Genomic DNA, 18617 nt, shown 5'->3' with positions numbered 1-18617 from the left:
TATAATGTGAATAGAACGGTTTTTATCACACACTAGCCCACCGTGTCCGTCACCAGTGGCGTAGCGCAAATTCCTGAGCCCCCCCCCCTCCCGCAAGGATGAGGCGGGGCCCTTTCACAGCAGAGGTTAACCCAAATTATGATATCGTTAAATGTATTTTAAAGGATAATGTTCGTTTTCGACAACCTAGACCTTATTTACGGCATATTATAAGACGTTTGACTCACCGAGATAACTTTGGTGTAATTCGGAGGCCTGTAGAAGAAATTTAAAATCCAGCGCGAGCCAAGTATATCCATGTAATGCCGGTGGTCGGGGCACTGAGAATGCAGCTTCTAAAAAATCTATTTTCTGCCGCGAAACGGTTGTTTTCATCAATCTGTCTTTATGAACCGCTAGTTGTGCTTACATAGAGCGAGGGCTTGTTGTGGTTTTCACATGCCTCTGTAATATGATCTTTAGAAACGTCTTTAGAAACGAAATACAGCTTCCCCACTTGCTCCAGCACGCATGAGCACAGCGCGCAGACTGGCTATTCTCCGCCTGTAGGCTACACTCACGGCTCACATTCTTTACGCTATGATCGGCTTGTTGGTGCCCGGAATATTGTGTGCAGTATGGCTGAATATTTATCCGATTTTGAGGATATAGAAGAGGACTTCTTCGATAGAAGCCGATCATAGCGTAGAGAATGTGAGCCGCGAGTAGGGTTGGGCGATGTGTGCTGAAATATGACATCACGATGTGGCCATCCAAACATCGCGATGGACGATGATATCGTCATTTTGTGGAAATAATAATAATAACTAGAAAGTACATTTCCTGGAGAAAATGTGAGGTGGGCTAGCTGCTGTAGTTGTATGTAACAGCTACTGCTAGAACTACTACGGACCAGGCAATCTCCATGCACCCACCGGCGAAGACCCTGCGTCTCTAGCCCAATCAGGGGCTGAGTTGTGGGGTCTGTGGTGTGGACAGTGGCATGGTGGTGAGACTCCGCCCCCTCAGGTCAGATCTGGTCGAGGACAGTGTACCCCTCTCCGGGCCACATACCCGCCCGCACCGGTGAAGACCATGTGTCTCTAGCCCAATCAGGGGCTGAGTTGTGGGGCCCGTGGCGTGGTGGTGAGACTCCGCCCCCTCAGGTCAGAGCTGGTCGAGGACAGTGTACCCCTCTCCGGGCCACCTATCCGCCCGCACCGGTGAAGACCATGTGTCTCTAGCCCACTCGGGCTGAGTTGTGGGGCCGTGGCGTGGATAGTGGTGTGGGGGTGAGACTCCGCCCCCTCAGGTCAGAGCCAGTCAGGGACAGTGTAGCCCTCTCCGGGCCACCTACCTGACTCAACCGGTGCAGACCGTGTGTCTCTAGCCCACTCAGGGGCTGAGTTGTGGGGCCCGTGGCGTGGATAGTGGCGTGCTGGTTAGGCCCCGCCCCCTTGGGTCACAGCTAGTCGCGGACAGTACAGTGACCTCTGGGCAATTTCAATGCATCCACCAATGAAGACTGTGTCTCTAGCCCACTCAAGAGTTGAGTTGTGGGGCCCGTGGCGTGGATAGTGGCGTGGTGATGAGACTCCACCCCCTCAGGTCAGAGCCAGTCAGGGACAGTGTACCCCTCTCCGGGCCACCTACCTGACTCCACCATGAAGACCTCCGGGCAGTCTCCTTGCACCCACTGGTGAAGACTGTGTGTCTCTAGCTCAATCAGGGGCTGAGTTGTGGGGACTGTGGCGTGGTGGCGAGACCACCACGCCACCATGAAGAGAAAGAAAGAAAGAAAGAAAGAAAGAAAGAAAGAAACAAGGAAGGATGGAAGGAAGGATGGAAGGAAGGAAGAAAGGATGGAAGGAAGGAAGGAAGGAAGGATGGAAGGAAGGATGGATGGATGGAAGGATGGATGGAAGGATGGAAGGAAGGATGGAAGCAAGGATGGAAGGAAGCAAGGATGGAAGGAAGGATGGAAGGATGGAAGGAAGGATGCAAGGAAGGAAGGAAGGATGGATGGATGAAAGAAAGATACAAAGTAAGAAAGATGGATGGATGGATGAAAGAAAGAAAGAAAGAAAGATGGATGGATGGATGGATGAAAGAAAGAAGGATGGATGGAAGAAAGAAAGAAAGAAAGAAAGATGGATGGATGGATGGATGGATGGATGGATGAAAGAAAGAAAGAAAGAAAGAAAGAAAGAAAGAAAGAAAGAAAGAAAGAAAGAAAGAAAGAAAGAGAAAGAAAGATAGAAAGAAGGATGGATGGATGGATGGATGAAAGAAAGAAAGAAAAAGAAGGAAGGAAGGAAGGAAGGAAAGAAGGAAGGATGGAAGGAAGGAAGGAAGGAAATAAAGGAAGGATGGAAGGAAGGAAGGAAAGGAAAGGAAAGGAAGGAAGGATGGATGGATGGATGGATGGAAGGAAGGATGGAAGGAAGGAAAGAAGGAAGGATGGAAGGATGGATGGAAAGGAAGGAAGGAAGGAAGGAAGGAAGGAAGGAAGGAAGGAAAGAAGGAAGGAAGGAAGGATGGAAGGAAGGAAGGAAGGATGGAAGGAAGGAAGGAAGGAAGGAAGGAAGGAAGGAAGGGAAGAAAGGAAGGATGGATGGAGGGAAGGAAGGAAGGAAAGAAGGATAGAAGGAAGGAAGTGAATGAATGAATATGAATGCTACCACAATAGTCATAAAAGGGTGCCTGTACAGAGAGCCTGCACGTGTCCCCAAATTCAAATCCCAACTGACACTGTGAGCATCCTCTCATTCACTTCAATGGAAAGGCATGTCCGATTCAGACAGCTCTCTCTCAAAAAGTATAAATGTCACAGCCTAGATATTGACACCGTAGGAATCCTGAGAAAATGCTGAACATTTTAGGATAAGATATGTCCGTGTAGCTTAAAAACTGTAGGCATGGCGACGAGTTAGAAAAAGGGTAAAAATGCAAAATTAGCAGCTCAAAAGGTAGAGTGTGTGGGCCCATACGTTTCAATGGAGAGCGCAGTTGCCGAACAAATCGTCATACAGCGAAAATTATAAGTCACACGGCTTAGATACTTACATTGTACGAATCAGCACAGTTATGGGAACGTTTCGATATATAATATGTGTATGAGCTGTTAAAACTGTAGGCATAGCGACAAGTTAGAAAAAGAGTAAAAATGCAAAATTAGCAGCTCAAAAGCTAGAGTGCGTTGCCATACGTTTCAATGAGGAGCGCAGTTGCCGAACAAATCGTCATACAGCGAAAACTATAAGTCACACTGCTTAGATACTTACATTGTACGAATCAGCACAGTTGTGTGAATGTTTTGATGTATAATATGTGTGTGAGCTTTCAAAACTGTAGGAGTGCCAGCAGTTTACAAAATGTGTGAATATTTTCAAAGCAACTGCTGCCACCACTCTAAAAACATAAAATTTCTGAACATTCCAAAAGCATTTCAAGCAGTTTCAATAGGACAAAAAAATGTTTTAAAAGTTAAATTTCTTAAAAACTATAAAAAATATCAAAAATCTGAATGGATCCGTTCAAGAGCTGAACGTCATGAACATTTTAAAGTTTGAATGAAGTTTCTAGCACAAAGTATGAAGAACTAGTTAACGTCCAAAAAAGCGGGGAGAATAATAAAGAAAGAAATAGTGGGAATATCACAAGTTGGGCTAGCTTCTGCAAGCTAGCCCACCTAATAAAATAAAACGAAAAAAAGTAAAACATGTTTTATAGGCCTATTACGTATCCCGGGTAGGCTATTGTAGAATCAGGCTTAACATTAACTGGCTACCTGACGCAATCACGTTATATGAAATAACTTATATTTAATTTAGAGAGAAAATGCAAGTCTACAATAGCCTACCCGGGATACGTAATAGGCCTATAAAACATGTTTTACTTTTTTTTCCAACAAATATGATATTGACGCCACCATGGCTATCTTGCACAAATCAGCACTGCTTGATCCAAGATACCGAGGGGAACACATGCAGCCACCCGAGCTGAACCACGTCAAGACCGAGCTGGTTGCAGAGATGGTAGCAACAACGACCCGTGCAGAGCGCCCAACAGTCAGTCCCACCACGCAGGAAGATCAGTCCAGCGCTGCTGCTCCTAAGAAGAGCAGAAGCTCGCTGGGCAGTCTTCTAGGGGAAAAAACAAACCAGCTACGCGCACTGCTGCTGAAATCGCACAGGCAGAGATCACAGCCTACTTGCTGGGAGAGACAATTGACGGAGATAACGATCCACTCAGATGGTGGAAAGATAACCAAACGAGGTTTACTTTTATGGCTAGTATTGCGCGTAAATACCTCTCCATATGCGCAACCAGCACACCATCAGAGCGCGTGTTCAGCACCGCAGGTAGTGTTGTCCTCTCCGCTCCCTACTAAAGCCTGATAAAGTGAACATTCTGGTTTTCTTAGCCAGGAATCTAGAATAGAAAGAGTAGGCCTAAACCCTGGGGTAAGAATATAGAGTCAGAGTGTGGAGTTTTTGTTTGCCATTTTTTATGCTATTTGTGGTATTATATTAAAATATGTAAATAACAATTATTTACAATTTCTTTATTATTATTTCTTTATTATTATTCAACGAAATATGCGGTTGATAAACACGGGCCCTATCCAATTTTGTGAGTTGTTTATTTTATGCATAATGGCCCAGAAGCCACACATTTAAATAAAGCCGAATTTACATTGTATTTTATTGTGGTCTTTTGATTAAAGTAGGCAAGTAAGTACGAAACGAAATTATTATTTAACCGAGTATCTACATTTCTACATGCATATTAACTTTGGTATCTACATTTCAGGTCCCGTTGGCGAGTCTAGTTTCTGATTGGCTCTTTCTAGGTTGTTAGCCCAGAAATGAGCATTTAGCTTGCCTGCATGTACGTGTTATAATAGCAACGAAACAAAATATTTTCTGTTCTACAGTAGGCCTAGTGTGTCATTTATTGATAGTTGTAGGCCTCAATGTGGCAAAAAGGTAAGAATTAAATTGCTAAAAATTAGGCCAATGCTATATTATTGTTGTAACAGGTAATATTTATGTTGCATGTGGCTGATCATGGCAGGCTAAGTTTGATGAAATCGTTTATCAAGTCGAGTCCGAAGACCCTACTATTATAGGCCTAGTCATAGGCCTAGTTATAGGCCTAGTCTTGTATCATAAATGACTGAGGGAAGAAGTTACAAATGTTTGCCTATGGCCTTCCACTACATTGTTTATGTGTCATATAATTTAACAGATTAGAATTTATACAGCTAAACAAACCTGATGTTCACTCCGTGTCCGTGCGTAAAATGTTCCATGTGCGCACGGGCTGTTGAACTACATCAAATTGAGATGTTTGTTAAGCTATAGATACATTCTAATCTGTTACATTTTATGACACATAGGCCTAGAATTAGTAGATTACGACTCAAATGAGTTAATCTAATTATTTACAATGTTTAAAGAAGCAGAAATAACTCCGGTATAGGGCGTCGACTCGCACCATATGCCTCTCGCTCAGTTTGCTGTCCAAATTCTTCACGAAGGACACAATAACTGTGGGAAACGTATTAAATGGTCTTCATTAATGTAGGCCTACACATATATAATACCCAACTGTTCCATTTTCACAGCTCAAGTGTTTAAAAAGTGCCGATGTGACGATGGTTCTCAACCATCGTATTTTTCTATCAACCATTGGCGATGGACGATGATATCGTCCATCGGCCCAACCCTAGCCGCGAGTGTAGCCTACAGTCTCGGTGAGTCAAACGTCTTATAATGTGCCGTAAATAATGTCCAGGTTGTCAAAAACGAACATTATCCTTTAAGGCTGCATATACAGCATAGACCATATGATAGGCCTATACAGCTATCAGCTACAGCCTTTAGTGCGCTGCCTTTTTGTGCCTGTGAGGCACATACAGTAATCAATACACGAACGAGCAGAGAACAGACCGACAGATAGACCTCACCCTGAGTTCATTTGATTCCATAATTAATAATATATATTTAATCATAGAATATATTCTTACCTTTAACAGTGACCGAAACGTCCTCTCCTCTGTGCATTTGTCTGTCCTTCACAATGTTTGTTAGATCCAGGAAGCTTTGAAGAAGGGTTTCAATGCCGAGCGATTCTTAATGCTGAGAATCGCTAGTCTGGAAAGTCCGTCCTGGGACATGGTGCTTCTCAGATAGTTTTTGATTATTTCAAGTTTTGAAAAAGATCTCTCAGCACTTATCACGGTGATGGGTATGGTTAGTAAAAAAGCTTGAATGCAGTAGCCATGTCTGAGACACCGGGCAGGATAGATGCATGTCTCATGAGCAGGAGGTCGGTCAGATCTTTGATTGAACCCTTTCCAATAAGTTTTGTTTTATTTCTGACCTCGGAGCATTTCGAAAGGAAAGTACTGTAGCTGTGATAGAAAATCAGACGAAAGGTCATTCTTGTAGATCAAGGCTAGTGTCTCGGCGGATGCGGCATCATTGACTTCCTGTATGAGTTTCACTGGGACGTAAACAATGGAATCGCTTTGTAACTGCATCCATCCCTCTGAATTGGTGTCTGAGTTGGGAAACAATGGTGTAAACGCACACAAAAAAGACCCCTCCTCTCCTCTGGACTTGTGAGACGCTGATCCTCACAGAGCGTGTTGCTTTGTGCGTCGTGAGCGCCTCTGAGCGTTGCTTTGTGCGTCGTGAGCGCCTCTGAGCGTTGCTTTGTGCATCGTGAGCACCGAAATTACAGTTTGTGCCCCAAGAAGCTGCAGGTTCCTGTGATGTGCGTTTCATGTCTTCAAACTCATCCCTGAGCTCTGATGCTGTTCTACTGTGCTCAGGCCTGTTGCATGGAATAGATCCATATCATTACATTACATTACATTACAGACATTTAGCAGACGCTTTTATCCAAAGCGACTAACAATAATTGCATTTAAGAGCCAATGTACTACTACTTGCCAGAACTCACAAGTGCATCTTCCCTCTAAAACAAGTGACTAAGAGCATAATCTAGTGCTGAAGGCAAAGTGCAAGAATAGCAATCTAATGTACAGTGCAATATAATATAATACAATAAAATACAATAAGTGCTTAGGCGGGAGGATTGTTGTAGTACTTCTTGAAGAAGTCTTCATATCTTTCCTCTGCAGTAACTTAGATACTATATTGACAGACTCCAGAATATTTTCCTGAATCACAGTAATAATTGCAAATTATAACATTTTAATTGACTAAGTCCAGTGGCCTCTACACGCTCATCTGATTTTGTTGATTGAAGACTGATTTTGGTCAGTGCCTGTGAGATGTCAGCATAGCGAAACTGAAGCGCATGAAAAGCATCGTGCCCCGAGGCCCAGCGCGTTGGACAAAGTCGTTTCAGTGTTGGTTTAGAATTAAGATGGTTTTCCAACATTTCCTATCTTTTGATGCTCTGGCTAAAAAAAAGTAAAGTTTCTGTACAATGTCATAGTAGTCTTTGATTTCTGCAATTGGTTGGCAAGCATCGCTCAACACAAAATTCTAATTAGGTGCTGCACAATGTATATACTGTACAATACTGTATACAGCATTGGGTTCTTTGTGGAGGATGCATTTCTGCACTCATAACGCTAGCTCTTTCATATCCTTGCTCTCTGCATTTTCAAGGTGACATACCCTACCTCTCTATCCTTTCACACATTTTTGCTGATCCTGCTGATTGATCTGAGACATTCTCAAATCCTAAAAAGCTCTCGTTAACGCCAACTCCAGTGGCACTATCGTTGTTGTCTTTGCGAATAGTGATAATTGAAAGTTGATCGACCTTACTTAAATCCTGAATAGTGTCCATTATGATTGAATAAAACTTGGCTTGCTTTAAAGTTGCACCGAAACGGATGTTAGGAATCATCTAGCTTCCGTAGTTTGACGTATTTCCACCTGAAACAGGCTGCAAGGGCCTGGAAAGGCTGGAACATAGTCAAGCGGGCGGGATATTCAACTCTTGAGGCGGGACATAACGTTAAGAGGAATTTATTTTGTTTTGATTGACAGGGTGGATGTTTTGAGATTATTGGCCTAAAATCTAAGGTACCTGGTGTCGTAATGGCACGTGACCTACCGTTTTCCAGGAAGTAAGAAATGATATACTTTGATATAAGATTACAGCAAAAGTAGAATTTTGTAATTTTTTTGCCATACATCGTTGAATAGGTGAACACTATGACCAATTATGTAACCCAAAATGGGACAGAATGCCTTTTTAATTTAAATGGTAAATGGACTGCACTTATATAGTGCTTTTATCCAAAGTGCTTTACAATGGCCTCTCATTCACCCATTCACACATACATTCACACACCAATGGCGGCAGCTGCCATGCAAGGTGCCAGCCTGCTCATTGGGAGCAATTTGGGGTTCAGTGTCTTGTCCAAGGACACTTCAACATATGGACAGGAGGAGCCGGGATTCGAACCCCCTACCCTATGATCATTGGACAACCCGCTCTACCAATGAGCATTTGTTTTGAATTGAAGGGCTTAAATAATTAACATTGATTCTTTTTTCAAGTAACTGTTGCAAAATTGGATCATATCGATCTAACAACTCTATTACTGACAAAAAGTTCCCTCTGTTGATCTCACCCAGTTTCTCACGATGCCCTCGAAAAGCAAGATTACAAGAAGCTAATGTCAGAGTGACGTACAGTATGTGATAGTTAAGTCCAAAAATTAACCTGACATTTGTACTCGCTGTCAAGTTGTGCATCTACTGTAAGGTCGTTTTTCCAGGTATCAAATCCCACACATGCTGAGCATGCGACGATTTGTGTTTCTTTATTTTGCCAGAGAGGCCGTGCCAGGCATTAATCCCTACAGACCAGGAGAGCTGGTGGGATTGACATCTCCTGTCCGCAAAAAGCTAACAAGGTTCGCAATACACACAGTCCATCTTTGGAGAATACCATAGCCATTTACGAGGGATTTTACAACCCAGTCTAGACCGTTTGCAATATTCTTTTGAGAAACATCTGCCGTTTTTATCCCTGGGAAAGAGTCCCTCAGGTTTACACAAACCCAACTCACGTATGGTCCTCTTCACCTTGGGATCCGTTAAATCAACTGGGAAATAAGCTCTGTTTGATGGACACTGTTCACATTCTGTTGCCTACTTGTAGCTGCTGTTGCCTCCTCTAGATGAGACTCAGTCTCCTCGTCTACCTGTGGATCCGTTGGAGGGCAGCTTGTCTGGTCAGGTGGCGGGTCCTCGTCTGCAGGGTCAGCCCGCACCATGTTAGCTGCATCCATGTTTGTTTCAATAGTGCTGCTAGCAACAGGTGCTTCGACGACGTTCGTCGCTGACCCAGCGCTAACTGCATTCCTCCCCGCGTTGGTCACAGCTGCATTCGTTCGATTTGAAAGAAAAGGAGTATTCTTGGTTTGTTAAGCTATATTTTGTTCTTTTTTGTTGTGCTCTTGCCGTTTTTGTGCTCCACTGATGCACTTTCGCTTCATTTTGCTGCACCTAGGGTCTCGTGTATCGCGTCTATCTTTTCTTCTATCGCATGTATCTTTTAAAAAAAAAAATATATATATCTATTTTGTTAAATGAAGGTTGACGGCCCAATAAACGGTCACCTCTTAAAAATATATTTTTTGGGAATAAAAAATAAAATAAAATAAAAAAGTTTGTATCCAATGTTTGATATAAGATTACAGCAAAAGTAGAATTTTGTAATTTTTTTGGCATACATCGTTGAATAGGTGAACACTATGACCAAGTATGTGACCCAAAAATACCCTTCTCAAAAGTGCTAGTTTTGTCAACGTTTTGATCTGAACCATTGTATATGATCATAAGTACCCTTAAAACAGGGCTAAACATGCATTTTCCCTTTACTACTCCTTTAAGATGAACAAATTCTGCGTTCTCTGCCACCATTTGCCTAAGATAAACTGACATAACAGCCTGTGTGCACATTTGAACGGGCATTTCACTGGTTTGAACAAAAAAGTAATTACCAAACACATCTCTCACAGGGGAGCTTGGCTAAATCTTTTATCTTCAGCTTCTGGTTGGGCTGTCAAGAGTGTTTCTGTCTGACCTGGCAACCCTGTTCTGTTGAGACCCGTCCATCCCATTTCTTTCCCCCTTGAAGAAAATGTCAGGGTCACACTTTACAATAAGGGCCACAAAAGACATGAGTTAACTGTTAACTAATGCTTTTTTAGGGTTAGGTTAGGTTACTAATGTTAATTAATACCTTAGTTAAGGTTAGGGATAGGGTTAGGTGAGTTAACCTTAACATAAATAACATTAGTAAATGGTTAATAGAGACATTTGTTAACTCTTACTTAATGCTTAATGATGCATTAACTAATGCTTATTAATGGGGCACTAAAGGCCATTAGCCGGCAGTGGGCGTTAGCACGGGGTGACCGCTCTCTCCAGACAGGCCTGACATCTCAACACCACACGGCCGCTTCACCTTCAAGGTTGTGCCTCGCAGCGTTTCCAACATGGCGGGGGTGGGGGGTTGTTGCTGTTGGTTTTTTTATTTATTTATTTTTGTTATTCTTGCCCGGCCTCCTGCTCCTCTCCCGGTAGCAGTGACCAGCGTGTCCGTGTATTGACAGGAGGGGGCTGGCCAGGGTGCCTCTGTCCCTGTTTTGCTAATGGCCCCGTGAAAGGTGTCCTTTGGCCTGATAAAAAAGGGCCCCTGCTGGGCGCAGGCAGGAAGGGCTCAGGGCAGCGCGCCGGATGCATTAATGAGGCAATTTCTGCTCGTTTTCCCTCCTCTCTCACTGCCTTGTAGTCTCCATTGCTCCTTTCTATCAGGTTTTAAAAAGAGAGAGAACTTTGTAGAATAGAGGTGAATGTTCAGAGGGGACAAAAGGGTTGAGGCCTTTCATTTTAAATGAATAAAGCTCCTTAATTGAGCTTGGTGTGACTCACCCAGTGTGTGTCTTGTTACTAGAATAGGACACCCTAACCCCACAGCCCAAAATGGCAGGCTGATCCATTTAACATTGATTCAGGTGAAGGACTGGTGTGAGCTGAGGGGAGATGGTGCTACTCACAGGGAGTTCGTATCTCATCAGGGAGTTAATAGCTCATCAGGGAGTTCGTATTTGATCTGAAGGGAGATGGTGCTTGATGGTCCTACTCACAGGGACTTAGTATCTCATAATTTGTTGTGGTTGACTGCCATCTGTTGTTTGTTAAGCTCAACTTAATCACAAAAGCCAGACGCTCATCAGTCGCTGTGAAAACCAGTCTCCTGAATGTTCACATACTGTACTAAACTTGCCAAAGAGTGAATATTCAACAAATAAACTTTTCAGTTTAGTACAGTTGATGTTTAGAGCGTATTTGACGTTTTTCAAAGCTACAAAGTGGGTCAGCTCGTGTCCTGGTCAAAGCCGGCCCTGGCCCGTACGGCAGGTTGTGACAGTATTTAGACAGCACCCCTGTGTGAGGAGGTCAGGAATGGCGACCTCATATAGGGCAGCCTCTGTACCGCCCCCCCCCCCCCCCGCCCTCCCCCTCCGTCAGTCACTCTAGCCGGTGTGTACGGATGCCTCCGCTCCAACATATGGTATATATTTCAATGCTTATTATCCTCTGGGTGATGGAAGGGTATTTAGGCTGAGGAGGGGGAAACGTGTCGGGGGGGGGGGGGCAGGCGCAGATGACAAAACGTTTGCCCCTAACCGACAGGGCGTCTCTGGATTTATTATACTCTGTGGGTTGTTGTCACTCCGGGAGAGAGAGAGAGGACCGAGGAACTGGCAACAAAAAAGAAAAGCCCCCAGTTCAAAGTTAGCATTCAGTGTCGGGGAGCAGTTCTTCCTCCTCCGTCCTGAGCTGTTTTTAATGCACTCCGCCCAGAGGCTCTCAGCTCACCCCTCTCCACCCCCACCCCACCACCTCCCCAGCCCCACATTGTGCAGCCTATTGTCCCCAACAGCAGTCCAGGGTGGGAAGCAGCCCGGCCCCCATTCACGGCTCCTTCTCTCTCCCCTCCCCTCAGAAAGAGGGTTGTCTGCTACCAATATTGTAGCTGTCTGGCCCCTGAGGTTCTGGGGGTGTGGGGAGGTACCAGTGTGTGTGTGTGTGTGTGTGTGTGTGTGTGTGTGTGTGTGTGTGTGTGTGTGTGTGTGTGTGTGTGTGTGTTGGGGGGGGGGGGTATCTGTAATCAGTGGAGCATGTCCATCACCTCCATCTCCCAGGGCCAGGGCTGTGAGACGGGTAACGGTGGGGTTTTCAGTATCCTATCTGTATAGACAGTACTGTACCCCCACCCTCCACACACACACACACACACGCACACACACACACACACACACACACACAAGCACTCTAGACTACTCAGACACTGCCAAGAGGGAGCTCCGCCCATGGAATAATCCATCCTCACTCATAAATGTTACTCAAATGCAAACTCAGATTAAAATCCACATGCATGCACTTGCACACACACACACGCACACGCACACGCACACACACACACACACACACACACACACACACACACACACACACACATTCCCCAAAATGCTATTGTGCATAAGAGGGCATTCTGTTGCTTTTAACGGCCAAAGTGGTGTTGTTTTTGGTTCCCGAAGGCACATTTAGTTGCCGCAGTGAAAGCAATAAGTGTGCCTTCCATTTTGACACAAAAGACTACTTTGGACTAAGAAATAGTTGTCCAAGGTTAAAAAATCTGTGCCAAAAACCTCTCTCTCTCTCTCTCTCTCTCTCTCTCTCTGTTCCCTCTGTCACTCTCTCTCTCTCTCCCTCTCTCTCTCTCTCTCTCTCTCTCTGTTCCCTCGGTCAGTATGTTCCTCCCAGTCATGTTCATAGCTTGTTGTGTTCTCTCTCCTAGCCCCGTGTGACTAAGCATAGCCGCTTGGCCCGTGGAGCAGTGTGGTTCTGTCCTTTCACTCCTAGTCACACAAACAGGCTGCGACGTGATTAGACACACGCGGACATGTTGGCGAAGCACCTGGTCAGGCAGCCCAACTCCAGTTGCAATAATAATAGTTTCGCCAGACGAAAGGGTCGCCTCCTCGGGGATGTCAAACTGGACATGAATGTTGGCCGAAGGACTTTGATTTTGATTTTGGGGGGTAGGGATGGATTGAAAGGGGAACAAAGCCCTGATGGATCACCACTCTGAAATCTGGGTCGAACAAGGGTGGAGGACATTTTAGCTTTAATGGGGCCTAGTTACAGCCTTTCCCAGGCAGTATAATTTGAGCCATTTTCTCTGAGATGTGACAAGAAAAGTTTTGCTGAATGTGTTATTCATTAACAAACACATGCTTGTCTCTCTCTCTTTCTCTCTCTCTCTCTCTCTCTCTCTCTCTCTCTCTCTCTCTCTCTCTCTCTCTCTCTCTTTCTCTCCTCCCAGCGTCTCCACACCCTAACCTTGCTGGGAAGCCCTGCTTGAAGTTGAAAGTCTATGTCAAGCCCACGAGTGAGTACTTTTCTTCTAGGCATTAGGAGACTGTTATTAAATTGTTTACACTCCAGTTAAGTAACACTAGCCTTTGTGTCGAATGAAAAACAATTTTCTCCTTTGGAAAACAATTTTATTACATTAGGAATTGGCAAAGTTCACGAGAGAGATACGTTATCAATGTGAACTTTCTCTGAATCACTATTGTTTTTTTATCCCACCCATATAGCTCATGGTAAGACATTCAACAGCATACATACGCTCTACAGTATATGATCATAACATGACGCAAAGATGAAATTTTTGAGTGATGAAGTTTTGCTTGTTTGAAACTATGAAATACTTAAATAGAGTTTTCAAGTTTTCCTCCGCAAGCTCTCTGTACAAAAGGGGAATCTCTATGAAAGCTACCAGTCCTTTCCAGCACAGCGTTGTGAACCCGGGTTAACCTAAAGACAGGTAGAGAAACAGCGGGGGGCACCTGCCAGGGTAGCAGTCTAACCTGCTAACCCTGTACCTGGTGATTTATGAGGCTATGCCTCCACTCCTCCACCGTTATGCTCAGCAGGCTATCATCCTCTAGACCCCCCTCCTCTCAGGATCCCAAGAACGATACACTCAGAATCAGATACTGCTGCTCTGAGGGGCGGAGTCTGGTGGAACAGATTCATCTGACCAGCGGCTGGATAACAATTCACACTCCGACCTCCAAACTAATCATCATCTTCCAGCCTGATTGCTAGGCTCTGAAATAGCAAAGACAGCCGCCATGGAGCAGAAAGTGGTCGTAAACACAGGGTTTAAAGGTGACTGGACCTCAGTCTAGCGTTGTGGCTTTTGAAATACGGCATACCGTAGACAGTGGTTACATTATAAAACTGCACAAGTCACCAATACAGAAATTTCTAAAACAGACGCCACCGTAGTTCATTGTTATACACTTAGTGATTAGGTTGAAAAGGAGTGGTTCAAATTCGGTCGTTTATCTGCGTTTTCCGAATCTTCTTGAACAGCAGCCAAGCCTTTAAGAGTACTAGTCGGGAGAAAGAGTGAGCCTGCAGATGTACTTTCCGTTCTGACCCACAGAAGGCATTCGTTCATTTCAAGCTATTTGTACAAAGCCTTTGGAGAAAAGGAAAGGTATTATCCCCCCTTCACAGTTCAGACTACTGTGTCAATATTTGGAGCAGTGTCATTTGCAGAGTAATGTCCCCCGTTTTCAGTCCGCTGGTTCTCATTCCCAGTTGGGTCCGGCTGCTGGTGTCATTCCATTATCTCTGGGTAATTGTGAATAAACATGTTTAAGATGATCAATTTCACAGGGCTGTTAAAACAATCATATGTTAATTGAAAGGCATACAAGTATGTATTTTGCAGAGCATTTCAATTAGCAGTTTGCTCAGGTGTCCAGTCGAATTAGCCAGACGAGTGTTCTTCTGAGACATGCTGTTACATCAATAGGTGGACATTTTTATTCAGATATTAGATTTGTGTTTCTTAACCGAAAGGCACAAGGTCGTCATTGCAAATATGAAATTGTTCTTAAAGGAGAATGCTCGTTTTTGACAACCTGGACCTTATTTACGGCATATTATAAGACGTTTGACTCACCGAGATAACTTTGGTGTAATTCGGAGGCCTGTAGAAGAAATGTAAAATCTAGCGCGAGCCAAGTGTATCCATGTAATGGCGGCGGACGGGGCACTGAGAATGCAGCTTCTAAAAAAATCTATTTTCTGCCGCGAAACGGTTGTTTTCATCAATCTGTAGTTATGAATCGCTAGTTGTGCTTACATAGAGCGAGGGCTTGTTGTGGTTTTTCACGTCTCTGTAATATGATCTTTAGAAACGTCTTTAGAAACGAAATAGCTTCCCCACTTGCTCCAGCACGCATGCGCACAGTGCGCAGACTGGCTGAATTGACTGGCAGATTGATGAAAACAACCGTTTCGCGGCAGAAAATTTATTTTTTAGAAGCTGCATTCTCAGTGCCCCATCCGCCGCCATTACATGGATATACTTGGCTCGCGCTGGATTTTACATTTCTTTTACAGGCCTCCGAATTACACCAAAGTTTTCTCGGTGAGTCAAACGTCTTATAATATGCCGTAAATAAGGTCCAGGTTGTCAAAAACTAGCATTCTCCTTTAATTGATCTATCTGTATAAATGGTTAATAATCAGACTAGTGAAACGGTTTCCCCTAAAGCCATCTGTTAGAATGACAGAGGATTTCTTCCACAATCTCAGGCTCTTTCCTAAAACAAAAACCTTGTATACACAAATAATTCACCTTGCTGTCTACTTGAGTAGCTGGGGGGATAGAATTTATTGGATTCTGCGGTTTAGTCTGGATTTATGGGTGGATTTGGGTGTGGATTAGTTAGGAAGTCTGAATTGAGTTTCCTTAGGCATGGCTGGTCCTGTGTGGGTTGGTGATTGTGAAATGTATACGGTATGTATGTCCATATTTACAATTGCATAAGGGTAAAGAATGTGGACCTGTCTGGTAAAACCGTTCCTATACACAACAACCTGGCCATACCGGGCTCTCCTCAGACCGTTACCAGACTCCCTCAGCTGTGGAATGTTTCTTTTCATCTCCCCCGACAGGGTCGATCTCCATCTTGTTTAGGGAGACTGAGGTTAACCTTTTTCCCTAGACAACCATATTAATGTTTTTCGTGAGTGTGAGAGTGGAAGCAGCCTTGAGAACCAATGGTTCTGGAGCCTAATGGTCCCATAGGGCAGGAGATCTCCTGGTTCCTTAGTGTAAGGCAGCTGGACATGACGCTAGTATGTCGTCATGGGACTTACCCCAAATCCAGCCCTTGATGCTGAGTGCCAAGCAGGGAGGCATTAGATACCATTTTTTATAGTCTTTGGTACGACTCAGCCAGGGTTCGAACCCACATCCTCCCAATCTCAGGGCAGACACTCTAACCACAAGACCACTGAGCTGGTGTGTAAGAATGGAAACAGCTTCTTAAATATCTTATTAGGAATTCCCAAACCAGAGACCCAATTAGAAAAACAGAAGATATACTGTAGGTAGAGAGCTGAGGTGCCGTTTGATGTTCTAGTCCGGTGCCGTTCTAGTGCGGTGCCGTTCTAGTGCGGTGTTTAGGCACTGTCGTTCTAGTGCGGTGTTTAGGCGCTGCCGTTCTAGTGCGGTGTTTAGGCGGTGCCGTTCTAGTGCGGTGTTTAGGCGCTGCCGTTCTAGTGCGGTGTTTAGGCACTGTTGTTCTAGTGCGGTGTTTAGGCACTGTTGTTCTAGTGCGGTGTTTAGGCGCTGCCGTTCTAGTGCGGTGTTTAGACGCTGTCGTTCTAGTGGGGTGTTTAGGCGCTGCCGTTCTAGTGCGGTGTTTAGGCGCTGCCGTTCTAGTGCGATGTTTAGGCGCTGCCGTTCTAGTGCGGTGTTTAGACGCTGTCGTTCTAGTGCGGTGTTTAGGCGCTGCCGTTCTAGTGCGGTACTTAGACGCTGCCAAAAGTCTCTCTGCCACTGTGACACCTACGGTTCTGACTCTGCCCCTGTCACCGTGGAGATGGCCGTCACACTGATAGGTGTAAACAACATTGCCTTTGTAGAAGGAGCGTATCTGGGTCACAGAGACGCAAATAACCAGAAAGGTGCCAGTTTAAAGTGGGGTTTACTGCTACATTTAGTCAGAATGAAACTGTATCTGTACATGATTGCCTCTTATCTCAAGTGTAACCTCTCCTTATCTATCTCATCACTTTCTCCCTCCCTCCTCTCTCTCTCTCTCTCTCTCTCTCTCTCCCCCTCCCCCCCCCCCCCCCACCCCACCCCACCCTCTCTCTCACTCTCTCTCTCTCTCCCCCTCTCTCCTCCCCCACCCCCACCCTCTCTCTCTCTCTCTCTCAATTCAATGTGCTTTATTGGCATGAATGTCAGGTGAACAGTATTGCCAAAGCATCAAGAATACAATTCAATAATGACATTACTAATTAAATAATTATATAATTTATAATTAATCTCTCTCTCTCTCTCTCTGTCAGATGACTCGGTGTATGAGTCCCCGGAGCCGTTCCTAACAGACGACAGCACCAGCGGCGGCAGCGTGGACGTGCCCTGCCTCTCCCTGCTGCTAGCCATGTTGCTCACGCTGCTCCTGGCCTCCTTATAGCAGCGTAGGCCTCGTACATCTCCCAGAACGCCCTCCTCTCCTCCGTCCATCCCTCCTTACCCAGCACCCCTCGACCCACTCTGCAGTCTCTATTCTCTCTGTAGGGGAGAACACACACCAACAATCCTCCCCCCTCCCTGTGTTTTTCGTTCGTACCATCCCCGCCCCCCCCCCCAAGCTCCACTAGCAGGCCCCATCTGGACTGTAGGAAACTCACACTGCCCCCTGGGCCCCCCTGGTCATCCGTGGCTCCACGCCGACAGCCTTTGACCCCTTCATGCACAGCTCATGACCAGGGGGCCGTTATGGAGGGACTCGTTACTGGGGACCAGAAGAGCCCAGATGAAGACTATAATATGAAAACATTCTCCCAGCTGGCCAGACAGCTGTAACGAACAGGAAGTGGAGTCTTTAACAATCCGTGCCCTATATCTCCGACCTGACCCAATCAGCAATGCCACTGACAATGCCTCTCGAGTCGTTTAAAACTTCGGAAACCTTTTCGTATGCATCCACTGACTGCGTTTCTATTGGGTCTTTGCGCTTTGATTACGCTGAATGACATCCGCCTGTACATGTTCATTCTGTTGAAGTGTACAATACTCGTAGTATGTTTATTTGTCGCGCGTATTACATTTCTATCTCGTTTCTCTCCATCTCTTCCTCTCGCTCCCATCTCTGTTCTTCTCGTCCTGTGTATCTCACAGTTCACTTCCATCCTGGTCATCTCTCTCACTAGCGATTCCAGAGTAGACAAATGCTTCTTTCCGTAAAATCTGCCAAAGACACTTGTTTAACTTTTATACTGGGGTGGGGTGTGAGGCAGTCATGTCTCTTGGAAGAGTTCGTAAGCAGCCATAGCTCAATGTAGACTCTTGGAATCATGACATGGGCTACGTTGTAGAGAGGGCAGTCCTAGATGTTTTTTTAAAAGATTATCCTTTTTGTCATACAAAAAAAAAGAATGTTACATACAAAACTAAACGATCAAAAAATGCCTTTTTTTCCACTGGTGCTGAATTTAATTCTCGAGTCTTTGTGT

General features: G+C 44.9%; 1 protein-coding gene across 1 annotated transcript in view; it reads left to right on the top strand.

Annotated features, from left to right (window-relative positions):
• Nucleotides 1–17575, top strand: part of LOC311307352 (ephrin-A2-like) — a gene marked incomplete at its 3' end in the record, with an annotated part of 131343 nt that extends 113768 nt beyond the window's left edge. Inside the window, exons 3-4 of the mRNA XM_084436147.1 lie at nucleotides 13381–13446; nucleotides 17448–17575. Of these exons, the coding sequence (XP_084292273.1) occupies nucleotides 13381–13446; nucleotides 17448–17575 (194 nt within the window). The remainder of the gene's footprint in view (nucleotides 1–13380; nucleotides 13447–17447) is intronic.
• Between the last annotated feature and the right edge of the window lie 1042 nt (nucleotides 17576–18617).

The sequence above is a fragment of the Borostomias antarcticus genome, assembly GCF_949987555.1.
Source record: "Borostomias antarcticus genome assembly, chromosome: 3".
NCBI classification, from domain to species: Eukaryota; Metazoa; Chordata; class Actinopteri; order Stomiiformes; family Stomiidae; genus Borostomias; species Borostomias antarcticus.
This window is presented reverse-complemented; position numbering and strand designations above follow the sequence as displayed.